The 20,775-nt window shown below is 34.8% G+C and overlaps 2 protein-coding genes across 2 annotated transcripts in view; both read left to right on the forward strand.

The window, feature by feature from the left end:
* LOC134851635 (sorting nexin-29-like) overlaps positions 1 to 4,937 on the forward strand; it is a 28,243-nt gene extending 23,306 nt beyond the window's left edge. The window contains exons 5-6 of the mRNA XM_063867809.1: positions 3,713 to 3,955; positions 4,437 to 4,937. Coding sequence (XP_063723879.1) covers positions 3,713 to 3,955; positions 4,437 to 4,846 — 653 coding nt within the window. The 3' untranslated portion in view covers positions 4,847 to 4,937. The remainder of the gene's footprint in view (positions 1 to 3,712; positions 3,956 to 4,436) is intronic.
* A 9,353-nt stretch (positions 4,938 to 14,290) lies between these two features.
* Positions 14,291 to 18,372, forward strand: LOC134850934 (uncharacterized). The gene is made up of 3 exons (XM_063866755.1): positions 14,291 to 14,457; positions 14,937 to 16,530; positions 16,960 to 18,372. The coding sequence occupies exons 2-3, from the start codon at positions 15,119 to 15,121 to the stop codon at positions 17,822 to 17,824; spliced, it is 2,277 nt and encodes a 758-aa protein (XP_063722825.1). The 5' UTR covers positions 14,291 to 14,457; positions 14,937 to 15,118; the 3' UTR covers positions 17,825 to 18,372.
* Positions 18,373 to 20,775: the final 2,403 nt, after the last annotated feature.

Consider the following 20,775-nt stretch of genomic DNA (forward strand, 5'->3'; position numbering starts at 1 on the left):
TAAATACTTAGATTTGTTCAAATATAAACAATTGTCCGAGTCATTAGGTAGCGAGGGATGGTGTCTTAAGGTTGCTTTAAAATGTTTTATAAAATTGTAATTCGTTGTCCACTGAAAACCATGTGATGATAATTTCGAATTGATTCCTGATTTATTCTCTAAAAAGTTCTGAAAAGTTCTTCAATATATAAATACTTAGATTTGTTCAAATATAAACAATTGTCCGAGTCATTAGGTAGCGAGGGATGGTGTCTTAAGGTTGCTTTAAAATGTTTTATAAAATTGTAATTCGTTGTCCACTGAAAACCATGTGATGATAATTTCGAATTGATTCCTGATTTATTCTCTAAAAAGTTCTGAAAAGTTCTTCAATATATAAATACTTAGATTCATTAATTATAAAATCAATCGTCCGAGGTATTAGGTAGTGAGGAATGGTGTCTTAAGGTTGCTTTAAAATGTTTTATAAAATTGTAATTCGTTGTCCACTGAAAACCATGTGATGATAATTTCGAATTGATTCCTGATTTGTTCTCTAAAAAGTTCTGAAAAGTTCTTCAATATATAAATACTTAGATTTGTTCAAATATAAACAATTGTCCGAGTCATTAGGTAGCGAGGGATGGTGTCTTAAGGTTGCTTTAAAATGTTTTATAAAATTGTTATTCGTTGTCCACTGAAAACCATGTGATGATAATTTCGGTTTGATTCCTGATTTGTTCTCTAAAAAGTTCTGAAAAGGTCTTCAATATATAAATACTTAGATTTGTTCATATAAAATTAATTGTCCGGGGTATTAGGTAGCAACTGATTGTGTCTTTAAGTTACTTTAAGTTTTTTATAAAATTGTAATTCGTTATCCACTGAAAACCATGTGATGATAATTTTGTTTTGGTTCCTGATTTATTCTCTAAGAAGTTCTGAAAAACTCTTCAATATATAAATACTTAGATTAATTCATATAAAAACATTTTTTCGAGTCATTGGGTAGCCAATGATGGTGTCTTAAGGTTGCTTTAAAACTTTTATAAAACTGTAAATCGTTATCCACTGGAAACCATTTGATGATAATTTTGTTTTGATTCCTGATTTATTCTCTAAAAAGTTCTGAAAAGGTGTTCAATATTAAATACTTCGATTTATTCATATATAAACAATTGTCCGAGTCATTGGGTAGCGAGGGGTGGTGTCTTAAGGTTGCTTTAAAAGGTTTTATAAAACCGTAATTCGTTATCCACTTGAAAGTTTGTGATGATAATTTTGTTTTGATTCCTGATTTATTCTCTAAGAAGTTCTGAAAAGGCAATCAAGTGTTAAGTAAATAATAATAATCATTCTTATAACATGGATTTTTGAAGCAATTGTGAGCCTTTGGGATTGTTCTAAATTTCTATATAAAGCGTTCAATTTTGTTGTTCTGGAAACTCAAAAATGTGGTGATTTTTCATTTTGCTTCGTGACTTATTCGCGACAAAAAACAAGATTTTCATTTTGAAGTACCGAAACGCTTATTCTTTTAGCCAGTATACAACAGGATTCAAACCATAATAAAGAAATTGAATGACATAGTCTGCAATGCTTGTTATAAGCATATGTCATTCATTTTTTTTTGTTAGGGTTTGAATCCTGTTGTATACTCCAAAGAGTTTTGATTTTTTTCATTGATTATTTCAGCAAAACTAAAATGTGTATTTTACTATTCGTCTTCTTTTCTGATACTTATGGAACGATAATTTCGTTTTGAGTATTGATTTTTTCTTTGAAAAGTTCTTAAAGCCATTAAATGTTAAAATCAAAGGTATAGGCGAGCTATATAAACAACAATTTTCCGTCATTTATGATGTCCTATCGATGCACCAAGCAGTGCATCCTTGCCTGCTGCTGTTGCCCTTTTCTTTAGATAAATTTTCTGATGATAATATCGGTTTGAATCTTTATTTATTCTCTACGGAGTGCTGAAGTTCGAATTGTAATACAAATGACTCTTACCAAAACATTATCATGTAAAATGAATACCACTGTTGTAAAATCAATACCAGAATGTTGATTTTCCCACAAAGTTTCAACATCATCGTTTTTTTCCTTATTACACATCATAGCTTGTGTTATAGAATGAACTCTCTTTTTTTTCAACCTAAGTCGCAAAAACTGTTGCGATGCAATTGTTGCGACAACATATGTTCATTTTGAAAGTGTTGATTGCGACAACATATGTTCATTTTGAAAGTGTTCATTTTGATTCAGCTATTAAGTACAGCCAATGCTAAGGATATTAACACAGACTATTATATTACAAATAGCACTTAAGCTTCAGAATGTCGTAGATCTGTAGCGTAGAGGTAGAGAAGGAGACCAGCAACAAAGCAAGAGGGTTCGAACATGGGCAGGGTCTGATGTTTTTAATGAAATTTTTCGTATACTAGTAAAAATGCGTCCGCTCTATAAATTGATGCATGTTAGTTGGTAAATTTCTTTTTTCGAATTTACTGGTACTGCTAATGCGTCATAATTGGCTTGCGTCACTTAGCAATTTTGTAGAATCATAATTGGCATGCGCCACTTAGGAAGTTTTGTAGACTCAAAGTTTTACTCATTTTGTTTTTCCCAGTAGCGTTATCGGTCATATTTTTGCTTGTGTATGCGAAGTGCAACTCCGCCTCTGTGTTCATTTTTAAGTGGCGGTTTTTTTATACTGAAGCACTAAAAAGTTGCGAAATTAAGACCACAAATTTTAAGAGTAATGAACGTAGTGAGTACTCTTTTTAAAAGTCGATGAACATAGTTCAGGCTTTTTTAAAGGTCTTTTTATGATTTTTCCGGAAGTCTTACAATTTGTTCACGCTAAAATTTTATTTTTCGCGGTTTGAGTTTTGATTTCTTTTTGTTCACTTCAGTTTCTTTATTAAAAAGAAGGCAAACTCCACTATCGAATGTGTAAAGGTCACGAAAAACATGATCGTCTTCTAGTATCGAAAGTGGAATTCTTTTTTCAGATTTCCCTGCGAAATAAAAATTTTAATTATTGATCCAGTTTTTTCAAGCTGTGTTCATTTTATCAAAAAAATTTCAATCTTACATTGTTTCAGAAATTCAAAGAATATGAAGGGCGTTTTTTACTGTTTACTTTCGTTCATTGAGATTTTTCCATTTGTCGGTTGGCTATGTTATAGGTCGTGGTGATTTTTTTGTTTTTTTTTCAGGAAAAATTCTTGAAATCTGTTCACGCTCAGTTTTAATTTTTCGCGGTTTAACTGTTGGTTTCTCTTTTCAAAAGTTGTAGTATATAAGTCTTGCTGATTTTGATTTCCGCGGATTTCTTTTTAAGTTCAGTGCATTTCTGTTGTTAAAAGAAAGGCAAACTCCGTTATCCAACAACGAGTAAAGGTCATGAAAAACTCGATCGACTTCTTATTTCTAAATTTTACCGATTGATCCAGTGCTCTCAAATTGGGTTAGTTTTTATCAAAAAAGCACCATTCAGTAATTGTTCGTGAAATTCAAATAGCTTTTAGGGCATATGTTTTGTTTTTAAAATTCGAAAGTTGGACTTTTTCAAAAATAAAATAACAAATTAGTGTTTTTTCTGTTTCATTGTGCTCATTACTCTTTTCCAACTGTCAGCTGACTTTGTTTATTTTTATCCATTTTTTTAGTATACTTGAATCCATTCATGCTAACAGTTCTAATTATGGCTTACATTTATTTGTTTTAGATGCTACCTCAAATATTGAAATCGACTCCGCCTGTTCCTCGCACGACGCTCTAGACAATCTAAGTCGGACTTCATCAGTGGAAGGGGAATCTTCAGGCTATGAGGCAAAACTGATAGCGATGAGTGGACTGCATGCGGAGCTATTGGAGTTAAATGAGCAGTTGCAGAGTGAGAATATGAGTAAAGAGAGGACTATCCATCATCTGAGAAATGAAATCAATGTACTCCGAGGTCCACTACCAGGTGAAGGTCTTAAAATATGTCATAACCCTGCTGAAAATTCATGTTCAGTTATATTATAACCTCTTGTACAGTTCTTTCATAGTAGTGAATCATAGGGATTTAACTAGATTTTCCGTGAAAAGTTTACCAATGTTTCTGTTGGCTATGTTTTTGTTCAAAGTCAAAGATGACGCAGGTTACGTAGATATAGCTTAATTTTTGAAAGTCTGGTGTTCGATTCCTTCAGTAGTTTTTAAAAATTGGGGCGCTCTTATTGCTAGATTTTATAAAGCAAAAATTTAGTTACTTCGTTTTATTTCACTGTCATTTGTTAAATGTGCATCTCCGTTTCAGAAGACTTAAGTCTTTCGCAATGAGAAGCGCAATATCAGATACAAGCTTTTGTTGATTTAAAAAGTAAGCTTTTGAAGGCTTCTAAAAAGTAGACATTGTTTTTTGAATTGTAAGTTGTGATGAATTATAGCTTTGAGGCTGTTTTTAGGCAATGAGTTTCTGACGGTGGAAGACCTCGCAGCCATGTTTGTCAATGTCTGGATTCCCTCATCCTTCCTGAGACAGTCGCACCAAATATACCACGTGCACATCAGAGTCAAGAACGAAGAGTGGCGCATATTCAAACGATACCAGCAGTTCCACGATTTCCACAACTCCCTCAAAAAAGAGTACCCAGTTGTAGATACATTTGAGTTCCCGCCTAAAACAATTATGAGAAATAAAGATGCGACATTTGTCGAGGAGCGCAAGCAGTCGTTGCAAAGATACCTTCAGAAAACGACGAATTTTTTGGTCCGACAGCACTCGCGGATTCGCACGCAGTTGTCCAAAGATGTGTTAATAAACTTTCTCCCATTTTTCAGTCCGGTGCATAATGCTTTCACAGTAAATCGATAGTATGCTTTACAAAACGTTAGAATTAATATTTATGATTTAGTCGAATCTGAAAATTTCGCAGATATTTAGGAAGTGAAATATTAAATTTTTTGAAGCAGAAAGAACGTTTCTTGATTTGAGAAAGAGAATGCAGCATTATAGTAAAGTCTCATTTTTCTGGTGCACTGAACGAAGTGTTTTTAAACGTATCTGCGTTTTCTCAACGTTTCTCCAAATACCGTTTTGATTAAGAACGAAGTTATTTTCACTTATGCAGGTCTTTATATTTTTTTCAGGAAAAAGTCCAAAAATGCTCTTTGAGTAAAGAAGTGCATCATACCTATGAATGCATTTATGAATGCACTTAGCTATATATGCTTTTTTGAGTTCAATTTAATTTAATTTGCTAAAAATTGGTAAATTGCTCTTGAATTACGAACGTGCAAACGGCGCGAAAAAACGTGACCAATTTCTAGTCTCGAACGTGGTTTTTTTTTATTAGATGTCCCAGCGGTACTAAAGTTTTCTCATTGATCCAGTTTTCCTAAATTGCGTTGATTTTTAGTAAAAATTGCCCATCATCAGCAGTTCTTGAAATTCAAAGAGCTCTAACCTGGTATATTTTTTTCTTTGCAAGTTGGAAAATGTTTAAAAGTTTTCATACTACTTTTTGTTCCTTGGTTTCTCTTACACCTTTATTATCCTTTGTTAACTACGTTTATAATTGGCATGCGCTTCAAGGAATTGTGTCGTTTTTGAGTATTAGTTGGTGTCCGGTTAAATCGGTTGCTGCAAAGATTGGTTTCAATTACTTGTACAATGAGTGATTTTTTTTGTGAAAACTACGAGAAAATAAGCTCAATTTGATTTTGTTTCTGATTTATTTTGGCTTATGGTATAAGTTTTCTTTGCTTTAAATTAAATGGTTTTTTTTTTCATTAAAAAGTTTAGAATTTCTAGCATAGAATTTCTAGCATAGTTATTAAGCTCATGTGAGTTACACATGTGACCTGATTGAGCTGAAATTGAAATGCTCTCCTATGTATAAGTGCAAATGACGCGGAAAGTTTTAAAGAAGTAGTGCGGAAAAAGTTACATATGGATCCAGTTTTCTTACATTGGGCTAAAATACCAAAAATTCTACTTCTAGAGTTTCTGCAAATTTAAAGAGCGTTGGATCACCAACTGTAGCGTTTGATCACCAACTATAATCGCCAACTGCAGCATTGGAAATTTCATAGCATCTGTTCTCTGCTTTTATTGTGGCTTGTTTTGGCTGATCTTGAAGCGTCTGTGGCTGAGTGGAAAGGGTGTGAGACTCCAAATCTCGACATCCCAGGTTCGAGTCCGACACATCAAAAGTTTTACTAACATTAAAAGTTTGTGAAGCGCAGCTTCGCCTCTATAACAAATAAATTGCGAGGAATCTTTTTGAAGACGAAATCGCACTTAAGGTTACACATTTGCTGGAGTCGGCAGAGGCTTGTGGGTCGAATCCGACCGGGACATGTTTTTTTTGCAAGCAAGAGTTTGTGCTTTTTCGGACTATCGTTCGTCTGTTTATTATTGTCAGCTCAGTTCCCGTAGGCCCGTTCCAGTAGGTTGAGTTCGATTCGATCGTGACCCGTTTTTTTTGCAAGCTGAAAGTTTTCGGCTATGTTAGATTATTGTCTGTCTGCTTGAAAGCTGGACTCCGAAGGCTCCTTGCATAGTTTCTAATGGTGCAGGTAATTTTGTTCCAAATATTTTGGGATTTTTTGCAATTAATAAAATGACTAAAACAATATTTGAAGTTTTTATTTCATTTTAACAATAGTCATTAATTTTTGTATTGAAAGTGGTGCGAAGCTCAGCTTGTGAGTATAATTTTTACATCTACCACGGAGTCAATGTAGAAGTTCCATTATTTTCCGGCTTTCAAAACCAGTTTGGTTGGTTTCTTTATCTTCAGGCTAGCTTCGACTTTACAACTAGTCATTTGAACGAATTGTTCATCTGAAAGCTATTGATGTCCTAAGCTTAAAATTAAAAAGACATTTTACCTGCAATCATTTTCGCAGAGTTATGAGGGTTTGAAAATTGCCAATTCAGGGTAATTAACTCGCGATATACACCGTGCTATTACCACGTGAGCGGCTATTTAATGTGGATCAGAAATTGTTACAAATTAAAAATAGATGCGACTATCGAGCACAACGTTTAAGAAATCGGTATCGGCTAAGCTTGGCAAGAGTTTCCTTGATTTGTAAACTTTCTGAATATGAAATGTTTTAGAAGATTTTTGTAGGCCAGTGCTTTAGACAAAATCAACTTGATCCAATTTCAATACTAGACAGTACTGTCGTTTTGTCTTGTTTTGTCTTGTTTTTTCTATAATTCATTACATCGCGTGAAAAAACATCAAAATGTACGAACCGATTTGCACAGTCAAAAAAGTTGATATACTTCAAGTTTTAATCACTTGATAAATTTGCTCATTAAAATTTCAATTTTTTAAAAACTGGTTCGCCCTGGGAAAGAAGTATAACTTTTCAAATGTTCATCACTTGATTTACTTGCTTGACAAAACCATTTTTTGCATGTGGATATTTAATGTGGATCAGAAATTGTTACAAATTAAAAATAGGCACACTAGTTGTTCTAATGAATACGTTACTGTACTTGGTCAAGCTCAATTGTTTTTGGTATGAGTTAATTTTTTATTTAGGACAAGTCGTTTTAAGAACTTCAGATCAGCTGTTCATTTCTCTGTTCATTGACAATTTCTTTTGTCTATGTTTTGGTCGAACTAGCCTTTAAATTTTTAGCAAATACACCTATCAGCTCCTTCTCTCTAATATTTATTTAATTTATCTGTATATTAAGCGAATTACATGTTTTTTGTACTCACTTAGTGCAATGGTTTAGATGCGACTATCGAGCACAACGTTTAAGAAATCGGTATCGGCTAAGCTTGGCAAGAGTTTCCTTGATTTGTAAACTTTCTGAATATGAAATGTTTTAGAAGATTTTTGTAGGCCAGTGCTTTAGACAAAATCAACTTGATCCAATTTCAATACTAGACAGTACTGTCGTTTTGTCTTGTTTTTTCTATAATTCATTACATCGCGTGAAAAAACATCAAAATGTACGAACCGATTTGCACAGTCAAAAAAGTTGATATACTTCAAGTTTTAATCACTTGATAAATTTGCTCATTAAAATTTCAATTTTTTAAAAACTGGTTCGCCCTGGGAAAGAAGTATAACTTTTCAAATGTTCATCACTTGATTTACTTGCTTGACAAAACCATTTTTTGCAAACCGTTTTGAGCTATCAATAAATTGAAATATTTCAAAAGCCCATGAGTTTTTTCCTCCTGAATAGCAATAAACATTTGTAGTTTCATCGCTTGATTTGAAAATTTTATTTTTGCACTCTTAAAAAACTTCGAAATCGTTGAATGTGTAATCCCTTGAAGTGATTGCGTAGAAAATTACGTTTTTCAGTACTGATTCGAACTATCAACAAACAGTAATGCCCCAAAGTTTTATCGCTCGATGAGTTTGCTTGAGATTCAATTCACTCTGAGATAACTGAAACATTCAAAAGTTTCGTCGTTTCATGAGCTTGCTTTGGCAACTTAAAATTTCGATCGATTTGCTCTATCAAACAACTGGAGTATTTAACCAAATTTTGCCGCTTGAGTTTGCTTCAGGAAGCTAAGCGGTTCTTTCTGAAGTAACTAAAACTTTTCAAAGTTTCATCACTTGCTCGGACAATTTGAAGTATGAAATAACTTGTGACTTTTTCAAAATTTTGACACTTGGTGAGCTTGCTCAGAAAAAAAAAAGAAAAAATTTCTGTTTTAACACTTATTCCCCTTGAGATAACTACTAGCAATTTGAAGTTTCTGCGCTTGATTAGCTCGCTTGGCTAATTTTAGCGAACCGATTAATGCTATGAAAAAACTTGAGTGGTTTCATGGGTGTATCGCTTTGAACAGACTTGTTTCTCGAATCAAACATTCCGAAGTTTCATCACTTGATTAGCTCGCTTTTGAAACTTTTCCTCGATCTGATTCGTGCTATCTAAAAACTTGAAATATTTCAGTTTTTTGTGAACCGATTCGTCTTATGAATAGCTAAAAACAGTTGCGAACCAATTCTTGGAAGACTTTTTGAAAATTCCACTTTTTTGGTAAAGTTTTTGCAAAAATTATATCAAAATAAGATTCTTACACATTCCACAAAAATTCTAGAGCTATAAAATTTCTAAAAATCTGTTAGAAATATATTTTTAGTTCAAAGCCAAAAAAGGTAGTTTTACTATTTAAAAATCAAAATCTTTGATAAAATAAAACTTCCAACGTTTTACACAAATTTTTGAAAGTTTTAGACTTTGATGGGCTGTGTAAGATGCTTCTTTTGATATAACTGTTTCATCAATTAAATTGGTAGTTTCAGCGTAATGTTTGGTGCAATTTTTTTTTGGTCATATGGGTCATTTTGGCTTTTTTAATTAATAAAAAATTACGCTGAAACTACCAATTTAATTGATGAGAAAGTAATATCAAAAGAATCATCTTACAAAGCATTTCAAGTTTTTAGGAGGCTGAAACATCCAAAAGTTGGCGTAAAACGTTGGAAATTTGATTTTTATCAAAGATATTGATTTTTAAATGCCATAAACGACCTTTTTCGGCTATCAACCAAAATTATTTTTTTATAGAATTGCACCCAAAAAATTGTACATTTTTTTTGTTCGGTAAAATTCTAAGCAATTTATGACCTCCTCATTTGGTGTCTAACCATAACCCAATTTGAAAAATATGCTTTTGAAATTTCAAATTTTGTTCGTTTTGTCCAGATAATTTGAATCGGCGCTGTACATTGCGCAATGTTTTGTCCGAGGACAGATTATGTCAGCCGGCCTGAAAAACACGTTATTAATTCCAAACATTAATAGAGCTGAGGCATATGGTGTTTGTATCACGCGATTTAAGGTGCGCCAGTCCGATTGTGTGTTGCCATACTGAATATTGGAAAGCGACATCTGATAGTATTGAGAAAAAGCGACAACTTGCACCAAGCGACAAATATTAGCTTAGTGTCGCCAAGCATTTTGGCAAGCAGGCAACACGTATCAGCACGATTGCGCGCGTCGACAGTTCAATCGTACTAATTTTCACTGGTGCGAGTTGTCTTTGTTAAGTACGAAATGTCGCTTGCGACCAATTGTCGTGTCGCGAATAGTTAGATACGTTTCAGTCTTGGTTCGAATTGCAAAAGGATATTTTGATGTTTTTCTCTTATTCGAGAAAATATAGTCAAATTTTTCTCAGATTCAAGAAATTCTATAAATATTAATTGAGGGCGTTATGATTTTATCTGATTACAAAAATATGAGAACAGAGTTGGATTTAATCTTTTGAAGTCATGAACGTAGTTCGAGGTTTGACTTTGAGGTTATGAAATTTTGTTCAGGTTCAGTTTTGATATTTCGAGGTTTGACTTTTCACTTCTTTTCAAGTTCAGTTGATTTCCTTGTTTAAAAGAAGGCAAAATCCACTTTCAAGCTGCAAAAATGTTAAGGCCATGAAAAACCTATAGTACGTCTAGTTTCGAATGCAGAATTTAATTTTCAGATTTCCCAGCGAAATAAAAAAACTTACTTATTGATCCAGTTTTCTCAAAATGGGTCAATTTTTTAAATTGTTTTTGAAATTCAAAGAACTTTAATGCCATAAAAAAATTTTCTTTGAAATTCGAAAAATAAATTCGTCAGTTTTTGTTCTGTTTTCTGGTCTTCATGACTTTTTTCCAACTGTCTGTTGGCTTTGTTCTGTCGTGTAACCGGGAACTAGACTGTATTTCCTTTAACAACTTCTTTCATCTTACAGCTCTTGCTTGTCACCATTTTTATTAATTATTGAAAATAAACTCGCAAGTGCTGATTAAGCAGAAGTGAGTTATGATGTTGTCTACATTTTGAATTTCCCTCAAACGAAAAAAATTTTCGATTACGACTAGGAGCCTACTTATTGAAAATCTTTTCTTAAGAAAAAAAATTCTTTTTGAAAATTCCACTTTTTTGGTAAAGTTTTTGCAAAAATTATATCAAAATAAGATTCTTACACATTCCACAAAAATTCTAGAGCTATAAAATTTCTAAAAATCTGTTAGAAATATATTTTTAGTTCAAAGCCAAAAAAGGTAGTTTTACTATTTAAAAATCAAAATCTTTGATAAAATAAAACTTCCAACGTTTTACACAAATTTTTGAAAGTTATAGACTTTGATGGGCTGTGTAAGATGCTTCTTTTGATATAACCGTTTCATCAATTAAATTGGTAGTTTCAGCGTAATGTTTAGTGCAATTTTTTTTGGTCATATGGGTCATTTTGGCTTTTTTAATTAATCAAAAATTACGCTGAAACTACCAATTTAATTGATGAGAAAGTAATATCAAAAGAATCATCTTACAAAGCATTTCAAATTTTTAGGAGGCTGTAACATCCAAAAGTTGGCGTAAAACGTTGGAAATTTGATTTTTATCAAAGATATTGATTTTTAAAAACCATAAACGACCTTTTTCGGCTATCAACCAAAATTATTTTTTTATAGAATTGCACCCAAAAAATTGTACATTTTTTTTGTTCGGTAAAATTCTAAGCAATTTATGACCTCCTCATTTGGTGTCTAACCATAACCCAATTTGAAAAATATGCTTTTGAAATTTCAAATATTGTTCGTTTTGTCCAGATAATTTGAATCGGCGCTGTACATTGCGCAATGTTTTGTCCGAGGACAGATTATGTCAGCCGGCCTGAAAAACACGTTATTAATTCCAAACATTAATAGAGCTGAGGCATATGGTGTTTGTATCACGCGATTTAAGGTGCGCCAGTCCGATTGTGTGTTGCCATACTGAATATTGGAAAGCGACATCTGATAGTATTGAGAAAAAGCGACAACTTGCACCAAGCGACAAATATTAGCTTAGTGTCGCCAAGCATTTTGGCAAGCAGGCAACACGTATCAGCACGATTGCGCGCGTCGACAGTTCAATCGTACTCATTTTCACTGGTGCGAGTTGTCTTTGTTAAGTACGAAATGTCGCTTGCGACCAATTGTCGTGTCGCGAATAGTTAGATACGTTTCAGTCTTGGTTCGAATTGCAAAAGGATATTTTGATGTTTTTCTCTTATTCGAGAAAATATAGTCAAATTTTTCTCAGATTCAAGAAATTCTATAAATATTAATTGAGGGCGTTATGATTTTATCTGATTACAAAAATATGAGAACAGAGTTGGATTTAATCTTTTGAAGTCATGAACATAGTTCGAGGTTTGACGTAGTTCGAGGTTTGACGTAGTTCGAGGTTTGACTTTGAGGTTATGAAATTTTGTTCAGGTTCAGTTTTGATATTTCGAGGTTTGACTTTTCACTTCTTTTCAAGTTCAGTTGATTTCCTTATTTAAAAGAAGGCAAAATCCACTTTCAAGCAGCAAAAATGTTAAGGCCATGAAAAACCTATAGTACGTCTAGTTTCGAATGCAGAATTTAATTTTCAGATTTCCCAGCGAAATAAAAAAACTTACTTATTGATCCAGTTTTCTCAAAATGGGTCAATTTTTTAAATTGTTTTTGAAATTCAAAGAACTTTAATGCCATAAAAAAATTTTCTTTGAAGTTCGAAAAATAAAATCGTCAGTTTTTGTTCTGTTTTCTGGTCTTCATGACTTTTTTTCCAACTGTCTGTTGGCTTTGTTCTGTCGTGTAACCGGGAACTAGACTGTATTTCCTTTAACAACTTCTTTCATCTTACAGCTCTTACTTGTCACCATTTTTATTAATTATTGAAAATAAACTCGCAAGTGCTGATTAAGCAGAAGTGAGTTATGATGTTGTCTACATTTTGAATTTCCCTCAAACGAAAAAATTTTTCGATTACGACTAGGAGCCTACTTATTGAAAATCTTTTCTTAAGAAAAAAAATTAAATAAACAACTATAATTTGCCTGCTGATTTATATCGGCTTTCTTTTCAAAGTTTGGATTTTTTAAGCAATTTTATTTGGGATTTGACTAAGGTTTACTAAAATTGTTATTCATTTTGATTTGTTGCATATTCTTAAGGTTACCTCTTGTTTTTGTTAAATTTCTTTCTTCCCCGCTTGGCAGGATGCTTCGGCTTATTACACTTGCCAGCGAAATGTATTAGTACGATCCTTCTTCTTGTTTAACCTAACTCGCAAATAAAAGAGTTCATTAAAAGTGTTCAGATATTTGGAGGCTTTTTTGCTATAATCACGATCTGTAGTCTTGGAAATTTGTTAGGATCTGCTTTATTTGTGGCTAGTAAATGACATTTATTAAGCATCTGTGGCTGAGTGGTTAGTGCATGAATCTCATAATCTCTAGGTTGCAGATCTAGTCCGAGACGTAGCCGAATTTTTACTAATTAGAGGCTTATGTCTACTTTTTTCTTTTGCACTTCATAGAGCTGCTTTTTGTCGTGTTCCTGCTAGTGTTTGCGCAAAGTATGGTAATCTTGTGCATTAGTTCATAAAGCGCAAACTTTATTACGAGGTCAAACTGTGTATTTTGTGAATTGTAAGCGGATTCCGCTACAAGGACGCTCGCTTTGTTCTTCTTTTGTTCTTAAGTTTTCTTTAATCGTTCCGACAAAATTTCTACAGCTCTCCGGTCCTCGGCCTATTTCTTGTCTGCAATAAATAACTTATACCAATTTCAAGACAATTCTCTTCTCAATTTTAGCACGGTATAATTCAGAAATGATTCAAATCTTGAATCCCCTGCTGTGAAAAACTTCCTCGTAGAAAGTTATTTCAAAAAAATTCTCCGCAACCCGTCAAATATCGGCCCTCGCAATTTAAGGCCACTTTATATTTCAGAATTTTTGCAGAAGTCATATAAATAATTTTTTTTTCACATTGCATTAACACATTTTTTTATCTCATGTGGTGCAAAGCTAGGCTTCGTCGCTGTGCTTTGAAGACCGTTTTCATTAACCAGACATAATTCTCGCGGAAAATTGAATTTTTGGCGCTGAAATTGTTTCTTGCTATGAAAGTGAGCGATGTATTTCATTGGCTAGAGAAAACCATAAAATTTACTGCCATCATTTTAAAATTGTAGGTTTTTAATACTGCAATAAGTGAGAAGATGAACTTCATTTGAAATTCAATTTTGCGAACCAAGTTTTCTTTCGTGCGTGATTAGGTAATATTCTGCTTATATTGATTTTTCTTATCCACCCGATATTCATTTATTTTTTCTTCGTCTTGGCTGCCTTAGATGAGATTTTGATCGATTGGTTATTTCAAATCATGCGGAGATTTTATTTGCGTTCCGCGGAAACTTATTTAGTTCAGCCATTTTTATGGAGAGAGTGGGAACTCAAGAGTGAATTTTTATCCACCAATTCAGATCAAAATAGCATCAAAGAGAATCTTCTTAGCACAAAGTGTGTTCTAAAATAGCCTTTGCATTTTTTATTGTAATGCCGTTTGCTTTAAATATATCGGTGTATAAAAATGTTATCTAGTATATAAAATTCACTCTATCGGATTTGAACCACTTGCTGGTTGACCTTTGCCAGTTAAACATTTGTAGCCATCTGCATTTTGTAAGTAGAATCCTATCATTATGAATAGGCTAATATTTAAAAAATGGTCATTAAATTCTAGCAAGCTCCTTTGTGTGAAGAAAAAATTGGACACCCATGTATTTTGGTTTTATAACTTAAATATATATAGGTTTCAGTTAGATGCATGTCAGCGGTTCATCGTATTTTGCTAAACAACTCATATATTGGATTTTCTCTTGAGATTAAATGGAGATACCTTAGAAGAATTTGATTTCGTTCGTGCTTTGTTAGGTATAACCATTGTTATCATCATTTTCTATAATTTTTTCTATTTTGTTTTGATTTACCCCTCTGTTTTGTTGGGTTCTCTGTTAAAAAGTGTTTTTGAAGCTTAAGGAGTTTTTTGTTTCATGATGTGTCATTTTTTGCTGACTTGTTCTGTTGCGAAATAGGTTATTGTAGCTAATTATTTGAAAAGATGCATTTTCTTGTATAATTTCCTGCTTGAACTGTTTCAGAGCATAACTGATTGACAAATTTCTACGATGCAATTTTGAAGCTGATGATTTCCGGCATAATGGTTAACATTTGCTCATAATATGAAGAGAGAGTTAGCGATACGACGACAATTTGCAGCCTCGAACAAAATCAGACATATCAAAAAAATAACCAACAAATGTAACAAACTCACGCTCATCAAATGAACCAAGCACTTATTAGTAGCAATACTTCTCCCCCAAGAACCAGTAAAGCCCCCCAGCGTATCCCTTTTTCAAGTTTGAATACACAGCTGCCACCACAGATCAAAGTTGACGTTGCGGCTCCTGGAAATTCAGGATCCGAGAACGATTCAAGAAACGAGAAGCTACATTCTAAGAACACGAATACAAGTTTAACACAAAGCGACAGTGGAGTAGATACTTCATTTCAATCTAGTAAAATTTTGAGTAATTCTCAGAAACAGAATGTAGTTGATAGTGATAGCAGTCAAAGTCAGTCTAAAGATCCAGAGTTTCTTGCGAAATTGGAAACAAATTTGAACCCAAGTCCAGGAACTACACAGATTCCAGAAAGTCCCCAAAGAGGCAGAAAAGCTTCTAAATTGAATTCAAAGCACGACCAGAGATCGGCTAGTGGCCATTCAGCTGTTCTGGTTTCAAGTAGTTACAGATATTCGTCAACATCTTTTCAGCCAAACACGACGAGTGAAACCAACAATTGGGTTCCTGTAACTCAGGGAGCCCAAAATCTTCCCGACGTCAGCACCTCTGACTCGTCATTTAATGGTGTGGCTAGAGTGAAAGTAGTTCCGAAACGAAATTCAGCGAAGGTTCTACAAAGAGACGAGAGACCTCCAGTAAGAATCCATTCCTTGCAACCAGGGGTGACTATTGGCCCAGCTGAGTCATTTTCAGCCAGTCAGGTTGAAGCTGAGTATCACAACGTATTATTGACAAGGTCTTTATCAGAGAGTATATCAGCACATCGTCAAGTGGCCTATAGAGGTTTGAACGAGGACGACGAAGCGTTTTCGATGGACTCGGAAAAACTGAAAGTCAGATTTTTGTCGGCTTGGAATAACGTTAAAAACGGATGGGCATTCGGCAAGAGAAAGGCTTCGTTTTCATCACCACACCCGATTTGGCTCTTGGGTGTCAAGTACGACTCGAAAGGAAGCAGCGCAGATAGCATTGAAGCTCAAGATAGCAGCGCTATTCAAACGGCCGAAGAAACAGCAGGTGCCTCAGAAAACGCTTTACCAAGTGGTCGAATCACGCCGAGTAAACGACTTAGCGGCAGCACTGCCAACATAGACAGTATGAGACAAGGGGCCTCGCCAACGAGTGCCAGACGTCGCTCAAGTAGCTTGGGTGAAGAAATAACAGAACAAACGACAGTGTTGTTGAATTTTCCTGCCTTTAAACATGACTTCCAATCGAGAATCTGGTTCACGTATAGGAAGGACTTCCCGCCCTTGCCGGAAACGAAGTCGACTTCGGATACGGGCTGGGGATGTATGTTGAGAAGTGGACAGATGATGTTAGGCCAGGCACTGCTTCTGCATATGTTGCAAAGAGAGTGGAAATTTGAAGGACCTCTCAGCTCACAGAAGTAAGTTAAATGCTGTAATATTATGCTCATGGTTTGGGCAATCGTAGCTTAATCTAACAGTCTAATGTTCCAACCTAGCACGCAGTTTTATTTGTATATCTCGTTTTAAAAAATGTATGGGGAAAAGTTCAGGTCTAAATTTACAGGGTCTAAAAGTACAGGTTGATTTTAATCTTATTTTCGGTTCTCTTGTGTATGCAAGTTTCAGCGCTGTCTTATGGTTTTGGGTTCTTTCAGAAGCAAATATATAAAATAAAGTTTCCGTTTCTTCCCCTTTGGTAAAAACGCCAGTATTAGATAAAATAGGAACTGAAATCGAATTTTTCCTTTTGATGCAGTTGTAGATTTTTTAAAATAAAATTACTGAATCAAGAATACTTGATAGCTAAATAGAACAGATGGCTAATCAAAACATTTGAATTGTTTCAGAACTTACCTTCAGATTTTGAGACTCTTCGACGATGCCGTTGGTCTGAGCGCGCCTTTCTCGCTGCACACACTCGTCAACATCGGCAGGGAATCCGGCAAGAGTGTCGGAGACTGGTACGGACCTTCCTCAGTCGCATATGTTCTGCGCGACGCATTGGAACGCGCTAAAGCCAGTAACGTCGACAGCTGCTTGAACAATCTCTCCATTTACATTGCCCAAGATTGCACCATTTACAAGAACGATGTAGTAACGCAATGTTTGTCTCAGAGAGAAGATTCTGCAGTTATTATTTTGGTGCCCGTTAGGCTTGGTGGCGATTATTTCAACTCGTCATATTCCTCATTAGTTCAAGATTTATTTCATTCCGAAAACTGTTTAGGAATAATAGGAGGAAAACCACGACATTCTCTGTATTTCGTAGGTTATCAAAAAGAGAAACTACTTTATTTAGATCCTCATTTTTGCCAGCCGACAGTTATAACGAAAGGTGAGTATTTTCCGACCGAGACATTCAGGTGTGAGTACCCGAGAAAAATGTCTGTGCAGAAAATGGATCCAAGTTGTACGCTGGGATTCTATTGCAAAAACAGAAACGAGTTTATGAAGTTTTGCTTCCAAATGACACCCACAAGTCTAGAACGTGGAGTTTACCCGATGTTCGTCATCAGTTCGTCAAGTTACGAAGCTGTAATGAAGACTATCAATTTGGAAAAACCTCAGAAGAAGGAGAAGATTTTAAGGGTGCACCATTTGGACCAAGATGGAAATGCGACCAGTGCGTGTGAAGACTTTGTGTTTCTAGAAGTGAACAAAGCGGGAACAAAAAGTGTGGGAAAACATTCAGCAGCTTCTGCCTCTTCTTAGTTTTTTTTCAATTGAGTTCGCAGCTAGTATTTCTTCATCTCTAGAAATAGTGCAACGATTTTTTTAGTTTACTTGTGACAGAAAGTTATTGGCCAATGACTATCCCTTCCCACTGGAGTTAATAAATTCAGTTAATTTTTTGGGTGAAGTACATTTTTTGAGTTCCATTTTTTTGCTTGCCCATTTGATTTTGTCTCAGTGCATTATCTCAAAAAAATATCAAACAGATATCTCAAGCTTAAGCTGTACTACTTTTATAATTATTAGTCTCCAAAATCCGCCCTGTTTAGCATAGCGCCTGTATCCTTGTCGTAAGATACATTATTCTCAATATCAACTCTTCTTTTCATGGCGATCACTGAAAACAAGCAGCAACGGTCTAGCCCAAAATTATCTCAAAAGTGCGACAGCAAGCATTCCAAAGTGTTGTATCAACCACTTCCAGACACAACAAGTCAAATGGCACACATTTAAGGGTCTAATGAGGTTATTGCAGCTAGTTCAGACTCATTGAAATGCAAAATTGGTCATAAATTAGCGCAAAATAACAGTATCGAGACAATTTTCTTGCGTTTAATCAAAAATGATGTCAAAATTATCATAAGCATAATTGAACTGATTCACAAATGAACTCAGAGATAATCAACGTATGTAAGCTGGTCCTTTGGTTTCGGTGAAAATATATGTGAAAAACTGAGGCTCTGAATAATCGATAATTTTTTATTGAAAAATAGCTAATGTTTGTAAAAGTAAATAGACTACTAGGTCTTAAATATGATACTAATGTACATTCACGCAATTTTCGCACAAAAACTGTAGAGCAATAACAACTTAAACAAAGCGCCGACGTTTCTTTCAAACTTCTGGAAACAAGGAAAGTTCCATAATAACGAACATTTTGTTGCAAGTTTATTGGGTCAGAAGCACTCCAGTGCACATTTGATGATGGCTCGATCGCTTATTTATTAAATTGAAAGACATAAAGGAAAAAAATTTTGTCCAGATGACTACATAAATTACTAGGTGACCGGTAAAATGAAAACTTATCTTCGATAAACACAAACTCACATTTGTTGCAAAAAAAATCAATCCAAATTCGAAACGAAGCAGTCCTAGTCAGCTCGCACGAGTCCTCAGGGCATCAAGAAGCCAAGAAAGCTTTGCTGCGTTTTTCAAGCATCTGAAAGCTCAATGGAAGTATCGTAATCATGGAAAGAAAGAAAGAATTTATTTCTCCAGTATATAATTACATCGTGCATCAAACAATACAAAACACAAAAACTTTCATAAATTCAACAAACTCAATTGACTTAAAACTTGTTTAAGTTACTTGGTAGAATACCTCCAACTTTAGCCCCAAATGAAAGCAAACTTGACCGGAAAGCTCGATGCACACTGTCACAGCTGCGATCCGGATACTCAACTCACCTCGCCAGCTACCACCACAGGCTTAACAACAATATACCCAATGTCTGCCCAAGTTGCTACATAGGACCAGGGTACACCCAACCTCACTTACCATCGAGAGCTTATGGGAGAATCCCGAAGAAGCTGCCAAACATCTGCAGCTCATCACCTAAAGTATCAACTCGATGTTTGGTCCTGAGCTCAAGTTTGTGATTTTCTGCTGTGAAAGAGGCAACAATGCAGTCTAACAATTGAATTCTTTACTGACGATTTGTATTCTTTTTTCAATATCTATAATTCGGGTCAGGGTCTATTTACATCCTGTTGTGTAATAATTGCCACGAATACAACTTTTAAATATCAATTATGGCGCCAGATTCATTAGCTAACAAGGGTTGAAAATTCTTAACCTCTAGCATATATAAATAAAACTTTTAAATATTTGCGACATTTATGGTTAAATAGTTTATCTTGGTTCATATTAGGTAATAGGAGAATTCCAGTTTTGAACACATTCTCATTTGAGTTTTGCTTGTTCTAGTTGCTAAACTAATCGACTTGAAAGGCATTGATTTGGTATGAGCAAACATTTCGAATAGTTGATCTTATTGCATCTTCTTCTGACGTTGCTTTTGGTATTTACAAATTTTCGTCAAAACTTCAGGATGTTAGAAGGTCAGTGTTCAAAACAACGTCAGACTCCCCTGCTGAAAGTTTCTTGCCCACCCAAGGGAAATTAGATACGCAATGATGATGATTCACAGAGAATATAGTCCACCAGAATATAGTCCACCAGAATATATATATTTGTCCAGAAGTAATAATCGTCAGGCTGAAGTAGCCGTCATACATCTTCCTTCCAAAAGTATACGTAGTGGTGTCACCGTCTTCTCGTACTTGTAGTAAAAAAATACTGTTCGGTTGATATTACTTTGATAGGTTAAATAAGTCCACTGTTTTGCCACATGAGCGACACAGGTCATTCTAGAATTAATTATATAATACTTCATTAATTTACAATTTAACATACATTTTTTATCGTCGCTGTGCTTTCCTGCGTCCACTGTCAAGTTTGTGTGTCCCGTCGTGTCCACTCACATAACTGGCTTCATCGGTGTATTTGTTTTCTGGTCTTCTCCTTTCAAAAACTGTGGTACAAGTCGTCTCACTCTACTGTATTTATTATACACCCAGAAAAACAAGATATGAAGCATCATTGAAAGTAAAAACGAAATCAGGCTAATTATAATCCATTGTTTCAGTGTGTCCAGGTTATCGAAGTGTCTCGGTAAGCTCGGTTCCAAAGTTCTCATCCCTGTTGCTATTCGTTTCGCTATATCTTCTAAGGTTTCGATATTTGCGGTTGTGGCTATTTTTGTGAGTTTTTCACTTACATTCCTAAGCATATCCATGCTGGCATCCACTTGTTGGTTGTACGTCGGCATTTCCTCCACCGAGGGCAGTGTCTCAATCAAGTGAGCCAAAGAGTCAGGAGGTTTAACGTTCACTTTGACCGCAGGAATATGCTCGCAACTGCTCAGGTC

This window comes from Symsagittifera roscoffensis, chromosome 7, assembly GCF_963678635.1.
Source record: "Symsagittifera roscoffensis chromosome 7, txSymRosc1.1, whole genome shotgun sequence".
NCBI classification, from domain to species: Eukaryota; Metazoa; Xenacoelomorpha; order Acoela; family Convolutidae; genus Symsagittifera; species Symsagittifera roscoffensis.

What these genes read in the sequence shown, in the direction of transcription:
- LOC134850934 (XM_063866755.1), top strand. Translation starts at nt 15,119, where the DNA reads ATGAACCAAGCACTTATTAGTAGCAATACTTCTCCCCCAAGAACCAGT. An exon ending in GGACCTCTCAGCTCACAGAA is followed by an intron (nt 16,531 to 16,959) that starts GTAAGTTAAATG and finishes GAATTGTTTCAG; the next exon opens with AACTTACCTTCAGATTTTGA.